General features: G+C 23.6%; 7 protein-coding genes across 7 annotated transcripts; 2 read left to right on the top strand and 5 right to left on the bottom strand.

Annotated features, from left to right (window-relative positions):
* Positions 1–101: 101 nt before the first annotated feature.
* On the bottom strand, positions 102–1,633 carry PVVCY_0301010 (peptide chain release factor subunit 1, putative; the record flags this gene model as incomplete). Its single annotated transcript, XM_008628311.2, has 3 exons — positions 102–1,156; positions 1,297–1,451; positions 1,557–1,633. 3 exons carry the CDS (start codon positions 1,631–1,633, stop codon positions 102–104), a joined length of 1,287 nt encoding a protein of 428 aa, XP_008626533.1.
* A 1,425-nt stretch (positions 1,634–3,058) lies between these two features.
* Positions 3,059–3,996, top strand: PVVCY_0301000 (mitochondrial ribosomal protein L12 precursor, putative; the record flags this gene model as incomplete). The annotated part of the gene is made up of 2 exons (XM_008628310.2): positions 3,059–3,758; positions 3,923–3,996. The coding sequence occupies 2 exons, from the start codon at positions 3,059–3,061 to the stop codon at positions 3,994–3,996; spliced, it is 774 nt and encodes a 257-aa protein (XP_008626532.2).
* Positions 3,997–4,910: 914 nt separating this feature from the next.
* On the bottom strand, positions 4,911–7,902 carry PVVCY_0300990 (conserved Plasmodium protein, unknown function; the record flags this gene model as incomplete). Its single annotated transcript, XM_008628309.2, has 2 exons — positions 4,911–6,676; positions 6,807–7,902. The coding sequence occupies 2 exons, from the start codon at positions 7,900–7,902 to the stop codon at positions 4,911–4,913; spliced, it is 2,862 nt and encodes a 953-aa protein (XP_008626531.2).
* A 1,784-nt stretch (positions 7,903–9,686) lies between these two features.
* PVVCY_0300980 (GDP-fructose:GMP antiporter, putative) lies at positions 9,687–10,921 on the bottom strand (the record flags this gene model as incomplete). Its single annotated transcript, XM_008628308.1, has 3 exons — positions 9,687–9,916; positions 10,023–10,223; positions 10,429–10,921. The coding sequence occupies 3 exons, from the start codon at positions 10,919–10,921 to the stop codon at positions 9,687–9,689; spliced, it is 924 nt and encodes a 307-aa protein (XP_008626530.1).
* Positions 10,922–11,827: 906 nt separating this feature from the next.
* Positions 11,828–13,284, top strand: PVVCY_0300970 (conserved Plasmodium protein, unknown function; the record flags this gene model as incomplete). Its single annotated transcript, XM_037634807.1, has 3 exons — positions 11,828–11,830; positions 12,006–12,079; positions 12,177–13,284. 3 exons carry the CDS (start codon positions 11,828–11,830, stop codon positions 13,282–13,284), a joined length of 1,185 nt encoding a protein of 394 aa, XP_037490108.1.
* Positions 13,285–13,561: 277 nt separating this feature from the next.
* Positions 13,562–15,298, bottom strand: PVVCY_0300960 (asparagine--tRNA ligase, putative; the record flags this gene model as incomplete). Its single annotated transcript, XM_008628306.2, has 1 exon — positions 13,562–15,298. One exon carries the CDS (start codon positions 15,296–15,298, stop codon positions 13,562–13,564), a length of 1,737 nt encoding a protein of 578 aa, XP_008626528.2.
* Positions 15,299–16,140: 842 nt separating this feature from the next.
* On the bottom strand, positions 16,141–18,276 carry PVVCY_0300950 (tyrosine kinase-like protein, putative; the record flags this gene model as incomplete). The annotated part of the gene is made up of 1 exon (XM_008628305.2): positions 16,141–18,276. One exon carries the CDS (start codon positions 18,274–18,276, stop codon positions 16,141–16,143), a length of 2,136 nt encoding a protein of 711 aa, XP_008626527.2.
* Between the last annotated feature and the right edge of the window lie 380 nt (positions 18,277–18,656).

Genomic DNA, 18,656 nt, shown 5'->3' with positions numbered 1-18,656 from the left:
ATGAAAAATAAAAAGTGAAAAAGAGTAAGAATGGGATGGACTTGTGGAATATGGTTGACAATAAGTAGTGAAATAATTTAGGCAGTAGAAGTGGCAATGTTTTAAAATAATTCAACATCACTGTCTACATCTTCATCGTATAAATTTAAATCGATTTTATATCTAAGCATACCACCAAAACCTCCAAAGCCTTTTTGGAATTGTGCACCTTCTTGAGATTTATTAGTAACAAAATCTAAGGAAGCACCATATTTTTTATAATTATTAATTATCCAATCTGTTAATAAGATTTTTTCTACAACTTCTAATTCAACATTATTTTCTTTATATAATGATTCTTGTTTTTCATCATGAGGAAAGATATGCATAGTTTTTGTTTGATTAGTAACATTATTTTTTGTTGTTAATCTAATAATATCTAAACCTTCATAAACAATTAATAATTCAACAGCTCCGATTTCTAATGCCTTTAAAGTATCTTCAATACCATATACAACTTTACCTGTATCTTGTGCAATTTCTTCAAAAAATTTTCCTATTAATTTTTTTTCTTGTATAAACTTAACATTTTGTAAAGCTTCTCCACTAAGTTCTATAGCTTGATTAAATCCATTATCACCTCCATAAGAAATATCAACAATTTTTATAACTTTAGCATATAGTCTTTGATCAAATAGATCACTATGTAATAAATCATTTTTAAAATCTGCACTTCCTGCTAATACAATACCTAAAACATTAACTTTATCATTTGTTATAAATACAGATGTAGATACTTCAGCAACTTTTCTTAGATAATTATGTCTTTTTTCTAATCTTAAACGTGCAAAACGTAACGCACTTTGACCACCACGTCCATGTTTTTTAGGTAAATCAACTGTAAACCTTCGAATAACTTCTCTTGCATTTCCTTGTATGGTTCCAAATAATGCACCATTACCATCTACTATAATAAATCCAAATTTATCGTCACTTTCTAATAATTCTTTTAATGCTTCAACATGAAATTTATTATCACATAAATATAAACTAGTGTTGATTGGTCGAAAGGGCTCAAAGTCTATAGACATTTTTTTTTCTTTCCCGTCTTCGGTCACCACAGTTCCACAATATACGACGAGTCCCTTGGGCGGAGTCTTATTGTACAGCTTTAGCTCTAAAAAGGGAGAAGTAAAGTTCGAAGGGTTTAGAAAAGTTTAGAAGTGTTTAAACATTTTTCAATTTTTCAAATTTTTCAGTTTTTTCAGATTTTTCAGGTTTTTCAGATTTTTCAGCCTGTTCAGACTGGCTTCTTACTTTGCTGGGTGGAGGTAATCGCGGATAGGACACTGAGTCGGTTGACTCTACTTTTGATGTTGGAAGCTGTTCCGAGTTCATCAGCCAACATTTTGTTAATTCTCGAGACTTCATCTTTGCTTCGTATAATAAGGCTAATCATGCTGGTTCCGTTTCTGTAGGAAAATGTTGAGAAGTATATATGGTAAGACATGGAAGGATATAAATACATACGTATATATATGTAAATGTATAACCGCTTATATGTTTAGTGTGCTTACCCTTTGGCATTCTCTAACTTTTTGATGAGCCTTTTTATCTTCCATTGCTCAACATTTGCATCACGATCGACTTCCATGGTTGTTAAAATATGGGGTTTCAAAAAAAAAAGGTTTTCAAATTATTCAAAAATTCCCAAAATGTGTTCCCTACTTTCACTATGAATTATGCCTCAAGGGAATTGAATAATCATAGATGAAAAAAAAAAAAAAAAAAGTTAGATAAAAATATTATATGGCATATCAAAATTTTGGTACTTTAAATATTATACTAGTTAAATAATTGTTTGAAAGAATTGGGTATATATATTATAAAATGTATAAGTAAATAGATTGATGTATATTATATAAACATATAGGATATGAGGCATAATATATAAAAGTGACTTTTTATTTTTTTACGAAAAATTTACTATATATCAAAATTAATACAAAGTATATACACAAATATAAGCTACACGAACTAATATTTACATAGAAAGAAAAAAAAAAGAAATATATTTTAATCTATGTTTATAAATTAATAGTCATAACATTGTAAAATTTGTTTTATTGTTAATCTATGTTTGTGAATGAACAGTTATAAGTTTGTAAAATTCACTTTATTTGAATATATTTTTTTATTTTTATATGTTTAATATAAAAGAATTATGGAAATTGAAAGGGAAGTCATATAAATATAAACATATATTTTAACACAGGTAATGTAATAAATAATCTATTTTTTTTTTCATTTTTCAAAAAATTTAAAATATAAGGAAAATGATAATATTTCCTGTTATTCCGATCTTTTACTTTTGCTATTTTTTTTCATAATTTTTTTTTATTTTACAAGTGGAGGCACTTTTTCATCGGGCATACAAAATTTTAGAACGCCTATAAAAATTTATATTTAATTTAAAAAAATATATACTTGAAAATTCACATAAATATATACACATACTGTTTGTTTATAATTAATTATATTTTTTTTTATCATTTTTTTTTACCACATTTTTTTACCATTTTTTTTGCCACTTTTTTTATCGCGTTTTTTTATTTTTCATTTTTCCATTATTACTAGGTATAAAAAGTATAGCTATAATACATAAAATGTGAACATATTTGAATTGCATATAAATCAGGGTATATATATACTATGTGTGATTGTGTAGATGTATAGGAGTAGAAATATAAATTACATTTTAAATGTATTTGTATAAAAGTGTAAAACTATATATATGTCATTTTGTGAGGAAGGTCAATTATTTACCTCTAAACATGTAGAACAAGATTGAATCATAAAAAATATTATTTGTTTTATATACTTACTTAAAAATGTGTATACTTAATATGTTTTACATTTTTTTATAAAGGAAAACTTGAAATAAAAGTAAATATTATATGTTTACTATACTGTGTAGTAGTACATGAACAAGCTATAGAGGTGCTACCACAACATGTATAGAGTAATTTGTTTGTGTAAAAAATTTTCAGCAATATAAATACGATCGTTTTATATAGAAATGATTAATACATGTAGACATGCCAAGTTACTTCTTCATAGTTCAAAGGTTTATAACAAAAGGGGTAATTATAATACATTAAGTTTGAAAAAGATTATACAAACAAATTCGAAGATTTGTTTTTTTAAAATATGTAGGAATACATTTTTCTCTACAAATAGTAGTAGTTACGATGTGTTTGACAAAATAAAAGATTCGAATGATAAACAAGATGAAGTAGAAAATGAATCTACAAAAAAAAGAAAACCATCAAAAAAAGTTTTAAAATTAGTTGATGATATATTAAATTTGACATTGATAGAAGCAGCAGATTTATGTGATTTATGTCAAGAAAAATTAGAAGGAAATAAATCATTTAATAATGGATATTTTATAAATCGAAATCCATTTCCACATCCTTCATCTTTTTTTGGGACTTCAAATATGCCTCAAATGAGTGAGGGGATTAATATGCCAAACCCAAACATAACTAATACCTCTACTAATGTAGAAAGTGAGAATCCCGATATAAAACAAACTAATGAAACCAACAAAAATGAAGAAAAGAAAAAATCAACTAAAAATACTTTTAGTGTAAAACTAGAAAAGTTTGATGTTAAAAATAAAATTAATACTATCAAAGAAATTCGAAAAATAACCAACGTTGGCTTGAAGGAAGCCAAGGAAATGGTAGAGAGCGCCCCCTTCTACATACAAAAGAGTAAGTCACCCATTAGTTTGTTCATTAGTTTGTTCATTAGTTTGTTCATTAGTCTGTTCATTAGTTTGTTCATTAGTTTGTTCATTAGTTTGTTCATTAGTTTGTTCATTAGTTTGTTCATTAGTTTGTTCATTCATAACTTCTTGCAACTTCCCACCATTCAGACGTCCCGGCGGAGCAGGCCGAGGAAATCAAAAAAACCTTTGAAGGCCTCGGAGCAACAATAATTTTAGAGTAAGTCTGGTTGATTAAATATTGTGAAGGACAAGTTTAAAAATAAGTGAAGTACAGTATGGCAGCATAGCATAGCAATGCTCACATACTATTTTGTATTTATTGTTAATCTTAAAATTTTTTGGCTTTAAAGACAAATAAGTTTGATGTGCATGCACAATGTATAAGTATAAAAAAAAATATGAACAGCATAAAATGCTTTAAATAATTAAAAAAATATATCAATGAAATAAAATTTTTTTTTTAAAAAGTTTTAAATATGTAAATTTTTTTGACAAGTGTAAAATTTTAATCTATAAATAAGGGAAGGACATGATTGTATTTTTTTTATAAAAAAAGTAAAAAAGTGAGGAAAATCAAATTCGGTAAATATTTTTGCATACTATAAGAAAATATATCATTTTGTATATATGCTTATATATTTGAATATATATACTAATATTTTTTTTGCAAAAAATGGTATTATTCATGAGTGTGCTATGGTAGTGTATATAGTCATATATGTTATGTCTATGTGTTATGTCTATGTGTATATGCATGCATATATTTATCGCAACTATACACACAGGCATATATCTTCTTCAAACAATTATTCCATCCCATGCTTTTCACTTAAAATATAGATTAATTTTACGAATTTTTTGCTCATAATATATTAAAATAATGAGATTATACGCAAAAAAAATATATATAATACCATGTATGTTACTATGTGGTAATATATGAACATCTCATGTGTTAATATATTTTAAACAAACCAAAACAAAATAATATAGTATTATATATATATTAAAATAATATTAATTTGTAAGAAAAATAAGCCAAAAAATATAGGGGAATTATATATTTTTTTTTAATAAAAATTATGCTTTTATTATATTACTAGAATATATATGAGACTAATAAAATGGTAGCATATTAAGTTGTTGTATTTTTGTTAGTAATATTTATATAATTATTTTCATTTTCAAAAGAATTTGAATTATTTTCTTCAATCATATTTAAATTGTTATAATTCTCTTCATTATGTGTGTATTTATTTTTTATATTATCATTAAAAGTTGTTTGCTCATTTTTTATTTCTTCATGTTCTACCTTACTATTCTCTTGTGGCATTTTCAAGTTTGTGCTACATTCATTTTGTTTTATTTTATTATCGTCTTTGTCATAAGTACTATCATTTAGTTCATAATTTTTTTTGTAGCATTTAACAAAGGGAAATCTATTTTCAAAATAATTTCTTATATCCTCTTCATTAGGTATGTTAAAATTAAAACTATAAATATTTCCTAACATTTTTTGATGTCTATTTATTATTCTTAATACATATAAAAAATTATTAATTAAAATATTTATTTCAGAATGATAATTTAAAGAATTATTATTAACACTAATTTTATTTAATTTATTTTTTAAAACTGATAATATATTATTTATACCAATTTTATCGTAATTATTTTTAAAAATTATTTCTTCACTTTTTATTTTGTCACAATATAAAGATATCTCTTGAGTTGTTTTTTCAATATCAGCTTTTGTTAAACAATTTGATATGTTTATTGTTTCATTTTTTATTTCTTCTTTATAATTTTGTTCCATATTTTCCATATTTTTTTCGTTATATAGGGATGTGTGTACTGTGTTATTATCATTTTCTTTGTTCTGTTCTTCATTGATTTTATTTTCAACATTATCGCTACCTCCTTTATCAGTATATTGCACATCATTGATAGCTTCATTTTTATTTTCTTCATTTGTTGGATCTAGACGAAGTTTTCTTTTTCGTCCCTTTTTTTTAACTTCCTTAATATCGAGGTTAATATTTCCTGTTACTGTTTCGTCAAGATTATTTGGGTCTATATTTTTTTTTTTTTTTTTTCTTTCCACATTCTCTTTTTTTGCATTAGTATAATAATTTGGTTCCGTTTTTACATGAACATGATCATTTTTTATTGCTTGTTCATAATTTCCTTCAACTGGTTTCGAAAGTTTAAGATCATATACTTCAAATTCTTGATCATTTAGATTATTAAAATTTTGATAATTATATGCATTGTTATGAATTACATTTTCACCAGTATTAAATTGGTTATTATAGATATTATGTTTGTTTGCTGATGCTTTTCTTAAATATGGTGTACTAACACTTTTTAAAAAATTAGTATATGACTTGCTCATATTTTCATTAACATTTTGATCAATTGTTTGTTTATTATTTCGTAAAATTCTTTCGATTATACTTTGATTAAGCATAATATTATTTGGATAGTTAATCTGATTTTGTTGGCGTTGTAATTGGTAATAATATTCATTATTATTATTGTTAATATTATATGGACCATTTTCATATTCTGAACGGTTCATAAAATATTGATCATATGTCATACCATTTTGATAATTGTTTATTGGAACATTATTAATACCATAATTATTATTTGCAAAATTTCTTGCTGGGTCATAAAAATTATTGCCTTGTGCAATAGAATTACCTGACATGTTCATATTATATGAGTTCATCATTTCATTTTCAAATGTATTATTTGCATGACCATTTTTAGATCTATTATTTTGCACTTGGTTATTTATATTATAACCTCCTTGGTTCATTCCGCCTACTATGTTCATATTATTTTTTCCCATTTCATATGGATAGTTATGACCTGTGTATATATTTTTATTATTACCTGAAAATTTATATAGTTAGAAAATAGTCAAATATATTAACATGGTCATAAATAAATTGTATGTAGGAAAATTAGTGGTTTTATTTTTCATTAAAATATTATTTTTTTTATTTTTGGGATATTAAATTACCTTCACTATCCAAGTTATCTTTATCAATCCGACCAGAGTGTGCATTAATTATTTGTCTATCACTTAAATTGGTGTTATTATTATTTTGATTCCGAAGTGTTTCATTTGCTTTTTCATGAAACATAAAATTATTATCATTTCTATTGGCTAATCGATTGATATTTACATTTTTTATATCCGAAGTTCCATTAATTGAATAATTGTGAATGTAGTGACCCCCGATTTGTTTGTTTTCCGAATGTATGTTAGGTAAATTAAAATTATTTTTATTTGGTGTATTAAAGGGAATATTATTGGAAATATCGTTTTGATTATTTTTATTAAACTTTGTTATATTATTAATGTTTTGAATTGCATTAAAATTATATGTATCGTTAATATTGTTATTTGCATAGTGATTTATATTAGTTTGACGTTCCATAGGGTTATAAATATTATTTATATTTTCACTGTTAATATGGTTATTATGAATATAATTATAGTTTTGTGTATGCACATTTTTATTAGTCATATTTTCTATTCGATTCATAGTGTTAATATTATTTAATCTATGCATGTTGTTAAAATTGTTTGGATCTAATACATTATTAATATTATGTATTTTATTTATATTTCCTGGATAGCCAATATCATTGATATTATTTATTTTGTGAATGTTATCCATCATTCGATTGTTAGAACTGTTAGTTTGTTGAATCATGCTACTATTTTGTCTATTTGCTAGTGGATTTGTGTCGTTTACATTTTGAATATTTTTAGATGTCATATAATTATAAGATCCATGTATTTGTCCATTATTAGAACCCGAATTATCTATGATATTATTATTATATCTAATTTGGTCATTTATTTCATAATTATAATTTTTAATATGGGGGTTACAAAAAAAATTATTTTCATCACGAGGATTCACATTTTTTGAAATAATATTATTTCCATAATTTCTTATATTATTGGTATTGATTGGAAATGATTCATGATTAAATGAATTAATGTTTCCATGATTTGTATTGTTAAAATTTCTTAAATTGTTATTGCCTTTGTTTAGGTTACTATTTGGTGGATCAAAATTCATATTATTATTTTTATGACTCATAATATTCACTATTCGGCTGTTAGCTATTTTAATATATATTATATTTTATATATGTATCATTGAACATTCATAAAAAAATTTCTAAAAATTTTATGTACGTTCATTATTGTTATATATTCATATTTGATTATAGATATATGTTGGCATCTTTGCATGTCCGTATATACACATTTTATCTATGGTCTTGAGTTTATCACAAAACTAATATATAGCGGGAATATATTAACAGATAATCGGTAGATAAACAAAAAAAAGGGAACAAATATTATATATGTGTTGAAAGTGTCTGAATTTTTTAGTTCATCCTTCTTATTTAGACTATTATATATTAACAATTTTAAAGTTATCCAAAAATGAAAAAAAAAGTGAGATAGAGTTAGGGAAGAAGTAATGTGATTGGGTGATAGGGAATTGTAATATAATAAAAAATAAAGTGTGGGTATATATATATATATTAAATTAGGGAATAGAAAATATAAAGAAAGATATATAGAAACAAGCTGTGTAAGAACGTGTAAAAAAATATATAATGGTATATAATGCTACTTATTGCGTGAAACGAAAAAAGATAAAAATTTGAAAATAAAAATTATTTCAATTGGAAAGGGATTAATACAAAAAAATGTAAAGCATGTGTATGTTTTGTGTATATGATGCATAAACATGGAATTCAATCAAATTTAAAAGGGTATGAAAAAAAATATTAAAATTACTGTAAAAATATAAAACTGGAGAATGTAATATAAAAATGTAAACATAAATTTAATAACTTGGTCTCATATTTCACATGATTGTGTATACACTTATATGAATGTATTTTGGGTATTTTATTATTGAGGGCAAGAAAATAAAATTTAATAGTGTTTTACCAATACATTTTTTGTTTTATTAACACATTTAGCTTTATTAATACATTTAGTTTTATTAATATTTTTTATTGTTTTTTTGAATTCTTAAATTCTTTTATATACTTATTTCTTTTAGAAAGTGTAAAAATGTTATATCAAAAATAAAGCTAGACTTTTTTACACAAAGAAAGCTGGAATAATCGCAAAATAAAAAATAGTGGAAATATTATCATGTACATAAAATATATATTATTTTTTACTTTAATTTTATATAACTTATGTAAACAAATCTAATATATTTATATATACCAATTTTATGAAGAAACATATGCTGTATTATTATAAACTAGGCATTACTAAAATGCAAACACACATACATTGAATATTTTACAATAAATAAATGAATAAAAAAATAGGTTGATAGTACATTTCGATTTTAAATATTATTTACATGTTCATAAAAGACAGTAAGAAATGTATTTATTGTATTGGTGAATTTTTTAAGTTAACCTTATCCCATGCTATGCATAGTTGTCTGCCCTCTATTAGTTTACTATTCCAATTATATTTAAAAAGCAAATAAAGGTGAAGTTAATAAAATGAAAAATATGGGCAATCGAATGTGTAGTAATAAACAATTTTAAAATTCTTATTTTACTATAATACATATTAAATGACATGCACAGTACATGTAAGTAAAAGTCTAGTCATAATTTATAAAATATATGGAGTTAAAAATGGAATTAGATAAAAGAACAATAAAATTGCATTCTTTTACAGTTTATTCATTTATGTTGTTAAAACAAAAAATAAAAATACGAAAAAAATAATACTCCTAACATTATTACATTTTTTAATAATAACAGTGTAATGCAGTAAGGATGATGATATATTAATTATATGGACATATGTTGCCTGATTTGTTCATATTTTTTTTTAATTAATTTTTTTTTTTGAATATTCGCTAGAATATCCATATGCAAACGAGCCTAATGTAGTTAATATTATTCCAATCATTGTGCTTGTATTAAATTCTTCTGAGTTATAAAATTTACTTAAAAATGTTTGAAGTGTTGACTTTACATTTCCAATCATATTATAAGCAACATTGTCTGTGTAATATACACACATAAACGATGAGAATGTTACACAAATGGATGATACACCTGAGAATGTTGTAAAATTATATTAGTAAAAAAAAATATGTACATGTTAATAAAATTACATTTGTGTGTGTGAATTATTTGTTCGTGATTTTTGTCATAAACTTACAAGAAAGAATTAATAAGGTAAATTCGTGATATGTTAAATTAAGAATTTGCAATATTCTTCCAGTTACTGATAAATATATAAACAAAATAATGGAGGAGTATATTAAATTGTAGTGTAAAATTTTCGTTTTGTTTTTATATACAATTAATTTTTGCTTTAATAAGTTCAAGTGTATTGCTTGTCCTATGGAAACGATGATGCCTAAAGGTGTTTAAAAAATGGTTGCAAAAAATTGGTATGTATATAATGTAGTAAAATGGTTAACTATTTTAATTGGAATGGTACTATATATTTATTTCACTGTGTTTATCATGCATGTCAAAGAAAACTGTATGTGTGGAAATGGATAGACAAATATATGAACAGATAAATATGCGTGGTGAGTCTATTTATTTCTTTTCCTAACCATATATTACAGCCTTGTGGTTGGTATTAACTGCATCCGCAGAGAAAATGAAAAATCCAATGGAGACCAAAATGCATGAACAGATCATACAAAAATTGAATTTAATATGCTTAAAAAAAAAATAAGAGAATATGAAATTAAAAGGTAATGTCATAGATCTAGCTAGCTGATAAGATGATATAATAGTATATTTTAAACATAAGTTTCCAAAAATTAATGTAAAATTAAATGATATTATTAAAGGCCATAAATGTTTTATCCCTTCATATAAAGAAAAAAATTCATTTTTAACATCATCTTCTTTTTGAATTTTGGATAAATAACTTTTAAAAATAAATAAAAAAGCTAAACATGATAAATGTTGTAAAAAAATTAAGAAAATTGTGTCCAAAATATTGGTTATTAACATATATTTATTAACAAAAACGGATGTTATTGACGAAGCTAAATAAGTGGTAATTGAAAATAATACTGGAAGTTTTTTATTCATCATTTTGAAAAAAAAAATTATTAATAAAATAAACTTAATTTGTATTGTTTAGAATGTAAGGTCATTGTTTTGTTCTTATATGGTTATATGTTTTATGTCATTTTTATATAATTGCCTTGTTTTATATCATTTATTTAAATATATTGTCTATTTTTTTCAACTTAAATGGATAACCAAAATATTTAACTCTTCGTGGTACCCCAATTATGCTTGCATCATACTTTCTTATCGACAATAAAAAAATTAAATTGGATAAAGAACAAAACACAATAACAAGTAATCTCTTTCAGGATGTAAGATATTTTTATGAATATAAATAAAGTACAAATATATTCTGAACAGGAATATTTATTTTAGTATGTATTTTCCTTAGTGTTTATCATCAGGGTCTTCAATTGTAAATATGTGTATAAAGTTATACAATAGTATTATTAACAAACAAATTATAATGTTTACTTAATAAAGTAGTGAAATATATACACTTAAATATGTTTATTATAAATCATTTTTTGATAATAGTTGGTTTTACCGATCCAAATGTTTATATAAATAATTTTACTTTTAAGGCTTAGTAATATATTAAAATATGCCTAATAATAATTCGATGAATTTTTTTTGTTTTTAAATCCGTGTGATTTCCATGGATATATATATTATAAAAAATGTATATTACTTTTATTTGATATTTCTTTGAATATGCATTAGCTTATTAATTATAAAATATTTAAAAAAAAAAAAAAAAATATGTGTGAAGTTTAAATATAGCATACACCAATTCAGGAAATTGGGTTTTAATTTTTTTTAGTATTATAATATTAATCTTAATATATATTTTTAATGAAGAAATAGAAATTTGTTTTTTCTTTTTATTTATTTTCCAATTTTTAAAAAATATGATAAGGAAAAATAATGGTATATTTGCTAAAATAGTTTGTTCTATATACTGTTATTTATATGTTTTGTCCATATATATTTAACATTTTTTTATATTTTTCACTTTTTATATTTAAAAATTTGTATATACACAAATTATTTACGTTTTTTCTATTATTTTTATCTCATATATTTTTGTTTATTTGTTTTGCAGCTAAAATTGCTATTCAGGAGAAATACGCTAAGAAGATTTTCAACACCAAAAAACTTGCTTGATATAAATAATCTGTAAGAAAAACGTTTGACAATTGCCTAAGAGTTTTACAATGTGTGATTATTATATATAATACATATATATATTTGTTTTCTTTTTCAACTTTGTCAGTATCCTGTACAATGGCAACGACTATATGGTTGTCGAAAAGGAGTATGGAGTGTCTACATTTGGAAAGAGTGAAAAAAAGCAAAGTATAATAAAAAGTTTACAATTATTAAATAATGAGGATAGAGAGGATTTTGAAATAGTGTATAAATTACACAGTAGTGTTAGTGGTTGTTTATTAATTTGTAAAAATAAATTTATTAAAAAGCATTTATATAAAAATGTATTTATAAGTTTAGTTTATGGAAAAGTAAAAGGAAAATATAATACACATAATGAAATAAAAATGTATTTAAAATATATTCCAAATTCAAATATTATGATACCAGTATCTGAAAGTAGTAATAATATAAACAATTTACAAATGCTAACTTATGAAGTAATTAGTAATACAATTTTATTAAATAAACAAAATTATAGTTTATTAAAAATATATATAAATGCAAATAATTCAAAATATATAAAACCTTTATTATTTTATTCTTTAAATACATGTATAGTTGGTGATAATGAATATATAAATATCCAAAAAAAGCTAAAATTAAATTCTAATTTTGTTTATGATTTGGTTGAAAAACAAAATAAAAATAATAATCTTGCATATGAAAAAAAAATGTTATTAAAAATTTTACATAAATATAATAAAGAATTAAAACTACACCTTTACTGTTTTAATGTCACTTTTGAATCACACTGTAATAAATTTATTTCAATATTTTGTAAACTTCCTAAACATATAAAAGACACATTAAATTTATTTGGTGCTTCCAGTTTGATTAAACTAATTGATGGAGAGACGGAAAATAAACAAAATTTGGGTCTCGTAAATGAGACAGTACCCAAGCCAAGTATAACAAGAGAAGAAAATGTAAAAAATAAAATTATTCAGACTTCCAAAGATGGTAGCATAGATGAAAACAATAAATTTTACGACGCCATGAAGGATCAGAATAGATTGGATGAGGAGAATGAAGAATTGCTAAAAGAAATATATAGCAAAAATGATATTAATAAGAGAGGTCGAAAAAAACAAAGAAGAGGAGTATTGGCAAAAAACCCTAATAAATTAACCGCGTTTGATGCACCAATTTATTTCACTGATACTCAATAATTTTGAAAAATGTATTGTAGTATGTAGAGTGAATGAACTATCCATTATTTGTAACTAAACTGTTTTTTATATAGTGTAATTTTTTTTTTTAATTATTTTTAAGTTTTAAAAAAAAACTGCATTTGTTACCCTCATGGGCAGAGGAGTCGCAGTCCTCTTCCTTATAAAAGTAAAATTGTGAAAATGTAAAAATGTAATGATATAATGAAATAATGACATGACGAAGTAAGGACCGAGTAGGGACTTCGAACATATCCAATGGTCAAGGATGGTGTATCTAAAATTCGGCATGTCCATGGTATCTTGGGAAAGGAATTGTATCTTTAATATTATCAACACCAGTAACAAGCATAATTAGTCTTTCGAATCCTAAACCGAATCCAGAATGTGGATGTGTTCCAAATTTTCTTAATTGTCTATACCACCAATAACTTTCAATATTTAATTTTTTTTCAACTATCATTTTATCTAATAATTCTAAATTATCTTCTCTTTGTGATCCGCCAACAACTTCTCCGATTTTTGGGACAAGTACATCCATAGCAGCAACAGTTTTTTGATCTTCATTTAATTTCATATAGAAAGCTTTTAAATCTTTTGGATAATTATATACAATAACTGGTTTTTTAAAAATTTGTTCGGCAATAAATCTTTCATGTTCTGATTGTAAATCCATACCCCATTTTACTGGTACATCAAAATTGTTAGAATATTTTGTTAATAAATCTATAGCATTTGTATAAGTGATTTTTGCAAAATCTTCATTTAAAATATTTTTCAATCTATCTATTAATCCTTTTTCAACATTTTCTTCAAAGTAATATATATCATGAAAATGATTATCTAAAACATATCGAATACAATATTTAATATATGCTTCAGCAACTTCCATATTATCATATATATCAGCAAATGCCATTTCAGGTTCAATCATCCAAAACTCTGCTAAATGTCTTGATGTATGTGAACTTTCGGCTCTAAAAGTGGGTCCGAATGTATATACATCTCCCATAGATGAGCATAAGTTTTCAAGAGACAATTGCCCACTGACTGTTAAAAATGCTTGTTTACTAAAAAAGTCTTTTTTATAATCAATCACATATTCATTTGTGTTATTTATTGATGCTGGTCCTGATTCATTTACAGATTGATCTTCTCTTTTTACTGTTTGATTGTTGTTTGTTTTTTTTTTTGTTTTAGGGATTGCACTGATGTCACCTGTTTCATTTAAAAGTGTTGTTACAGTAAACATTTCACCACCTCCTTCACAATCTGAAGCAGTTATTAAAGGAGTATGTATACATATAAATCCTCTACTTTGAAAAAAAAGATGTGTAGATACCATTAATGCATTTCTGATTCTCATAACAGAACTTATAAAATAACTACGAGGTCTTAGATGTGCTACTTCCCTTAAAAATTCTTTTCCATGGTTTTTTTTTGAAAGTGGATATTTTTGAGGATCTAAATTTTCTCCATATATTTCAAAACTATGTATAGAATTATCTGTTAATGTTAATTCAACATTTTCATTTAATAGTCCTTTTTTTTCAGTATTTTGTACAGGTGATAAAATTAAAGTACCAGTAAATCTAAAACAACATCCAATACCACATTTTAATAATTTATCATAATTATCTATATTTTGATTTACAATTATTTGTAAATTTAAATGACATGAACCATCATTTAAGTTTACAAAACAGAATCTACCACCACCTTGTTTCCTAACAGCTTTACTCCATCCACAAACAACTACTAATTGATCAATATATTTATTTTTTTCCATTTTATCTTTATTATTATATTCATTTTCACTTATTGGGATATTTAAAAGATTGGATATTTTTATTCTTCCTCTACATGCTGCTTCATTTATTTTTAATAAATTTGAACTTGGGTCATTTACCTTTACAGTTTCTGGTTTTAATTTTTTTATTTTTATATCTTCTTCATTTTTTTTTTGGAACTCCTTGGCAATTTTCAGTGTTTCTTCATCAACTTCGATAGCCATTTTTATCAAACTGTTTTCAATTTTTTTTACAGCTAAATAAAAAAAATTATATTTGTAAAGTAGAATAGGGAAAATGAATATAAACTTTATAAGGAGGGTATGCTTTGACTAGATAAATAGAGAAACATAAAAAATGAATTCTTTTCAAATTAAATATTTCCTTATAAATATAGAAGATGATAAAATAGAATAAAAAATATTTTTATTATTTTAACTTATTTATATGTACAATTTTTTTTATATATACTATTTAGTTAGTATTTAATTTTTTTTTTATCTCCTTAAAAGTATAAACAATTGTGTAATAATCCATTTGCAGAACGCACTATATTATATCACTTACTTTTTTAGTATCCTATGTAAATAAAAAAAAATATATGCACTTATTTATAATGTAATAAATTATTATTACAAAATTATTGTGGAGAAATTTTTTTATTTCATCATATTTAATATATACATTTTTAGTAAAAAAAAAAGAACGTGAATGATACACAACAATATGTTTGAAAATTATTGATGGGGAACTTTCTTTATTTTGTAGAAATGGAAAGTTGGTGATGTCCCATATTTTATCTGTATTGTACTACTTAACTAGTAGCATGTTAAAAGTTTAAAAAAATTATTTTTTTATTTTTAAAAGAGGGGAACCAAAGTGTTTACCCCTACAAGTTTATGAGGTTATATAAATATTTGTTGACAAATTAGGAATATGAAATGGGGGAAAAACAATATCATAATCGCCAAAATGTGTAGAAAAAATGTGTGGAAAAACATGTAAAAAATGTTTGAAAAAATTATGTAGTGAAAATGTAGGTGACACTTCTTAAAAGTGACAATGGCTAGGTCAAGAGGAAAGATAAGTTTGTGTCCTCACAGCATATATTAGCTTTATAGAGGATATCAAAATATTCAGACCAAAAAAAAAAAGATTTTCTTTTCCTTTTATCTTTATGTAAACAGCTAGTTAATACATATAATAATTTGTTATTTATATTATTATTTATAATAAGATGTTTGTTTGAATATCCAACTTGAGCTATAATATCTAATGGATGTTTTAAATCATTAAATGGTATTTTTCGATGTAAAAGTTCCCATAATATAACACCAAATGAATATATATCTGCTTTTTTTGTGTATCCTTCACCCCTTAATATTTCTGGGGCAGTCCATTGATATGTTCCTACGATACCTAAATATTTTGGCTTATCATCAATATTTTGAATTGATAAACCAAAGTCACATATTTTAATTTCACCAGATTCTGATAATAAAATATTTGCTGATTTTAAATCACAATGTAATATTCCTTTGTTATGAATAAATGACATAAATGCTGTTATATCTTTACACATTTTAATTATATCTAAAATTTTTATTTTTGTTTTTTTTTTATGTAATATATCAAATATACTACCACATGGAATATATTCTAATGCTATTGCTTGTGGATTTTTTACTCCACCTAAAAATAGTGAAACATTTGGATGTCTTAAGGTTGATAAAATGTTTAGCTCCGAGAAAAGATCATAACTGTATTTTTTATCTATACATATTTTTAATGCGATATTGTTAATGTTTGGAAAATTATTATTACTAAATTTTTTGATATTATTGATGTATAAACATTTATAAACATTATTGTAGCCACCTCTTCCTATTAATTTTAATAACCATATTTTATTTTTATTTAAAAGTAATTTATTATCAATTTTGTTATTTAATAATTTTATTTTTTTTTTATGTTTATATTTTTCTCTTAATTTTAATAAACATTGAACAGATAATATAATACACTTTTTAATAACTTTATCATAAATCCCCATATTTTCTAATAATTTGTTTTCTATATATTTTAAGCAATATCCATCTATTTCATTTATTATAAATATTTCGATTATTTTTTTTGGAATTCCAATAAAAAATAAAAAAAAATTTAATTCAAAAACATTCCAGTATATACTATTATGAGCATAAGATAGTGACACAAAATTATGTCTTTTTTTTTTTCTAAGACATGAGGGAAGTGTTTTATGTATTTCATTATGTAGGTCTCCACCATTTTGACTTTCACTAATCATTATGTTGTTATAATTGATATCATGGCTTTTACACACACAAGAGGATATACTTTGCTTACTTGATGGTTCTTCATTTGTGTTGGTAGGATTATTTATTTTGTTTTCTTCCATATGAGGGTAATCATTTTTTATATCTTCGTCCCAATCACACTTTTCTTTCCCTGACTCATATTTTAAAAATAGATCATGTAAATTATATTTTTTAATTTTATCCATTACATGTTCATAAAATTTTATATAATTAAAAGTGATATATTTATATCGATCTTTTGTGAACGAATATGTATCTCTTTCGTTTGTCAACTTGTTTTTACTTTTGCCACTTTCAATGCTATCACTTTTACTATCTTTATCAAAAAAGTTTGTTGTTTCACTTTTTTTTTCACATATTATTTGATCATGGTGAAATGAAAAAAAGTGTGATGCTTCATATTTTGATTGATAATTATTAATTAAGGAAAATAAAATATCTTTATATGCAATAATATTATTTAAAAATATACAACTATACATAACATAATTATTATAATCTATTAATACACCATTTCCATGTTTTTTTCCATTTTTAAATTTGCCTATATATATATACCTATTTGAATTTAAGCATATATTACCTTTTTCAAATTCTTTTTCACTAGTTTGTTCTATTTCATTTCCGTCCACTTTTTCTTCGTCTCCTTTTTTTTTATTTTTATAATTATGTCTGTATAAGCAACATAATAATTCTAATCCAAATATATTTCTTTCATCATTTTCAAACAATCCTTCATATTTATTCCCGTTATTATTTATTGCTATACCCCATCCATGTTTTTTTTTATCTTCTATATCTCCTATATATACACCTTTATTTGTTCTTATATAACTTTGTCCCCATATTTTTCTTCTTCCCATATCATTTTTCTTAATTTATATAATTCATTTGTGTTTGGCTCAAGCACTTTTACAGCATTTTTTCTATAACTACTTAGTCATGCCTACACATATATTTTCTTTATGCTTACTTAATTTGCATTAATAAAATGGGCATAATTATTTATATATATATTTCTCACTTTTTATAGCTCTAAAAAGGAAGTCAAATTTATGTCAATTTCCTTTCATCAAAAATAAGTTTTTTTTTTTTTAACTTTTGTGGACCATGAAAATTATTATATCTTTGTTTTAAACAAAAATTATTTGTGCATTTGTCATTTGTTTTATTTATTGTATCATTTATTTATGTATTTCATATGGTCGTTAATTTTTATAACATTTAAAATGTGAAAAAAAAT

Source organism: Plasmodium vinckei, assembly GCF_900681995.1.
Source record: "Plasmodium vinckei vinckei genome assembly, chromosome: PVVCY_03".
Lineage (NCBI taxonomy): Eukaryota > Apicomplexa > Aconoidasida > Haemosporida > Plasmodiidae > Plasmodium > Plasmodium vinckei.
This window is presented reverse-complemented; position numbering and strand designations above follow the sequence as displayed.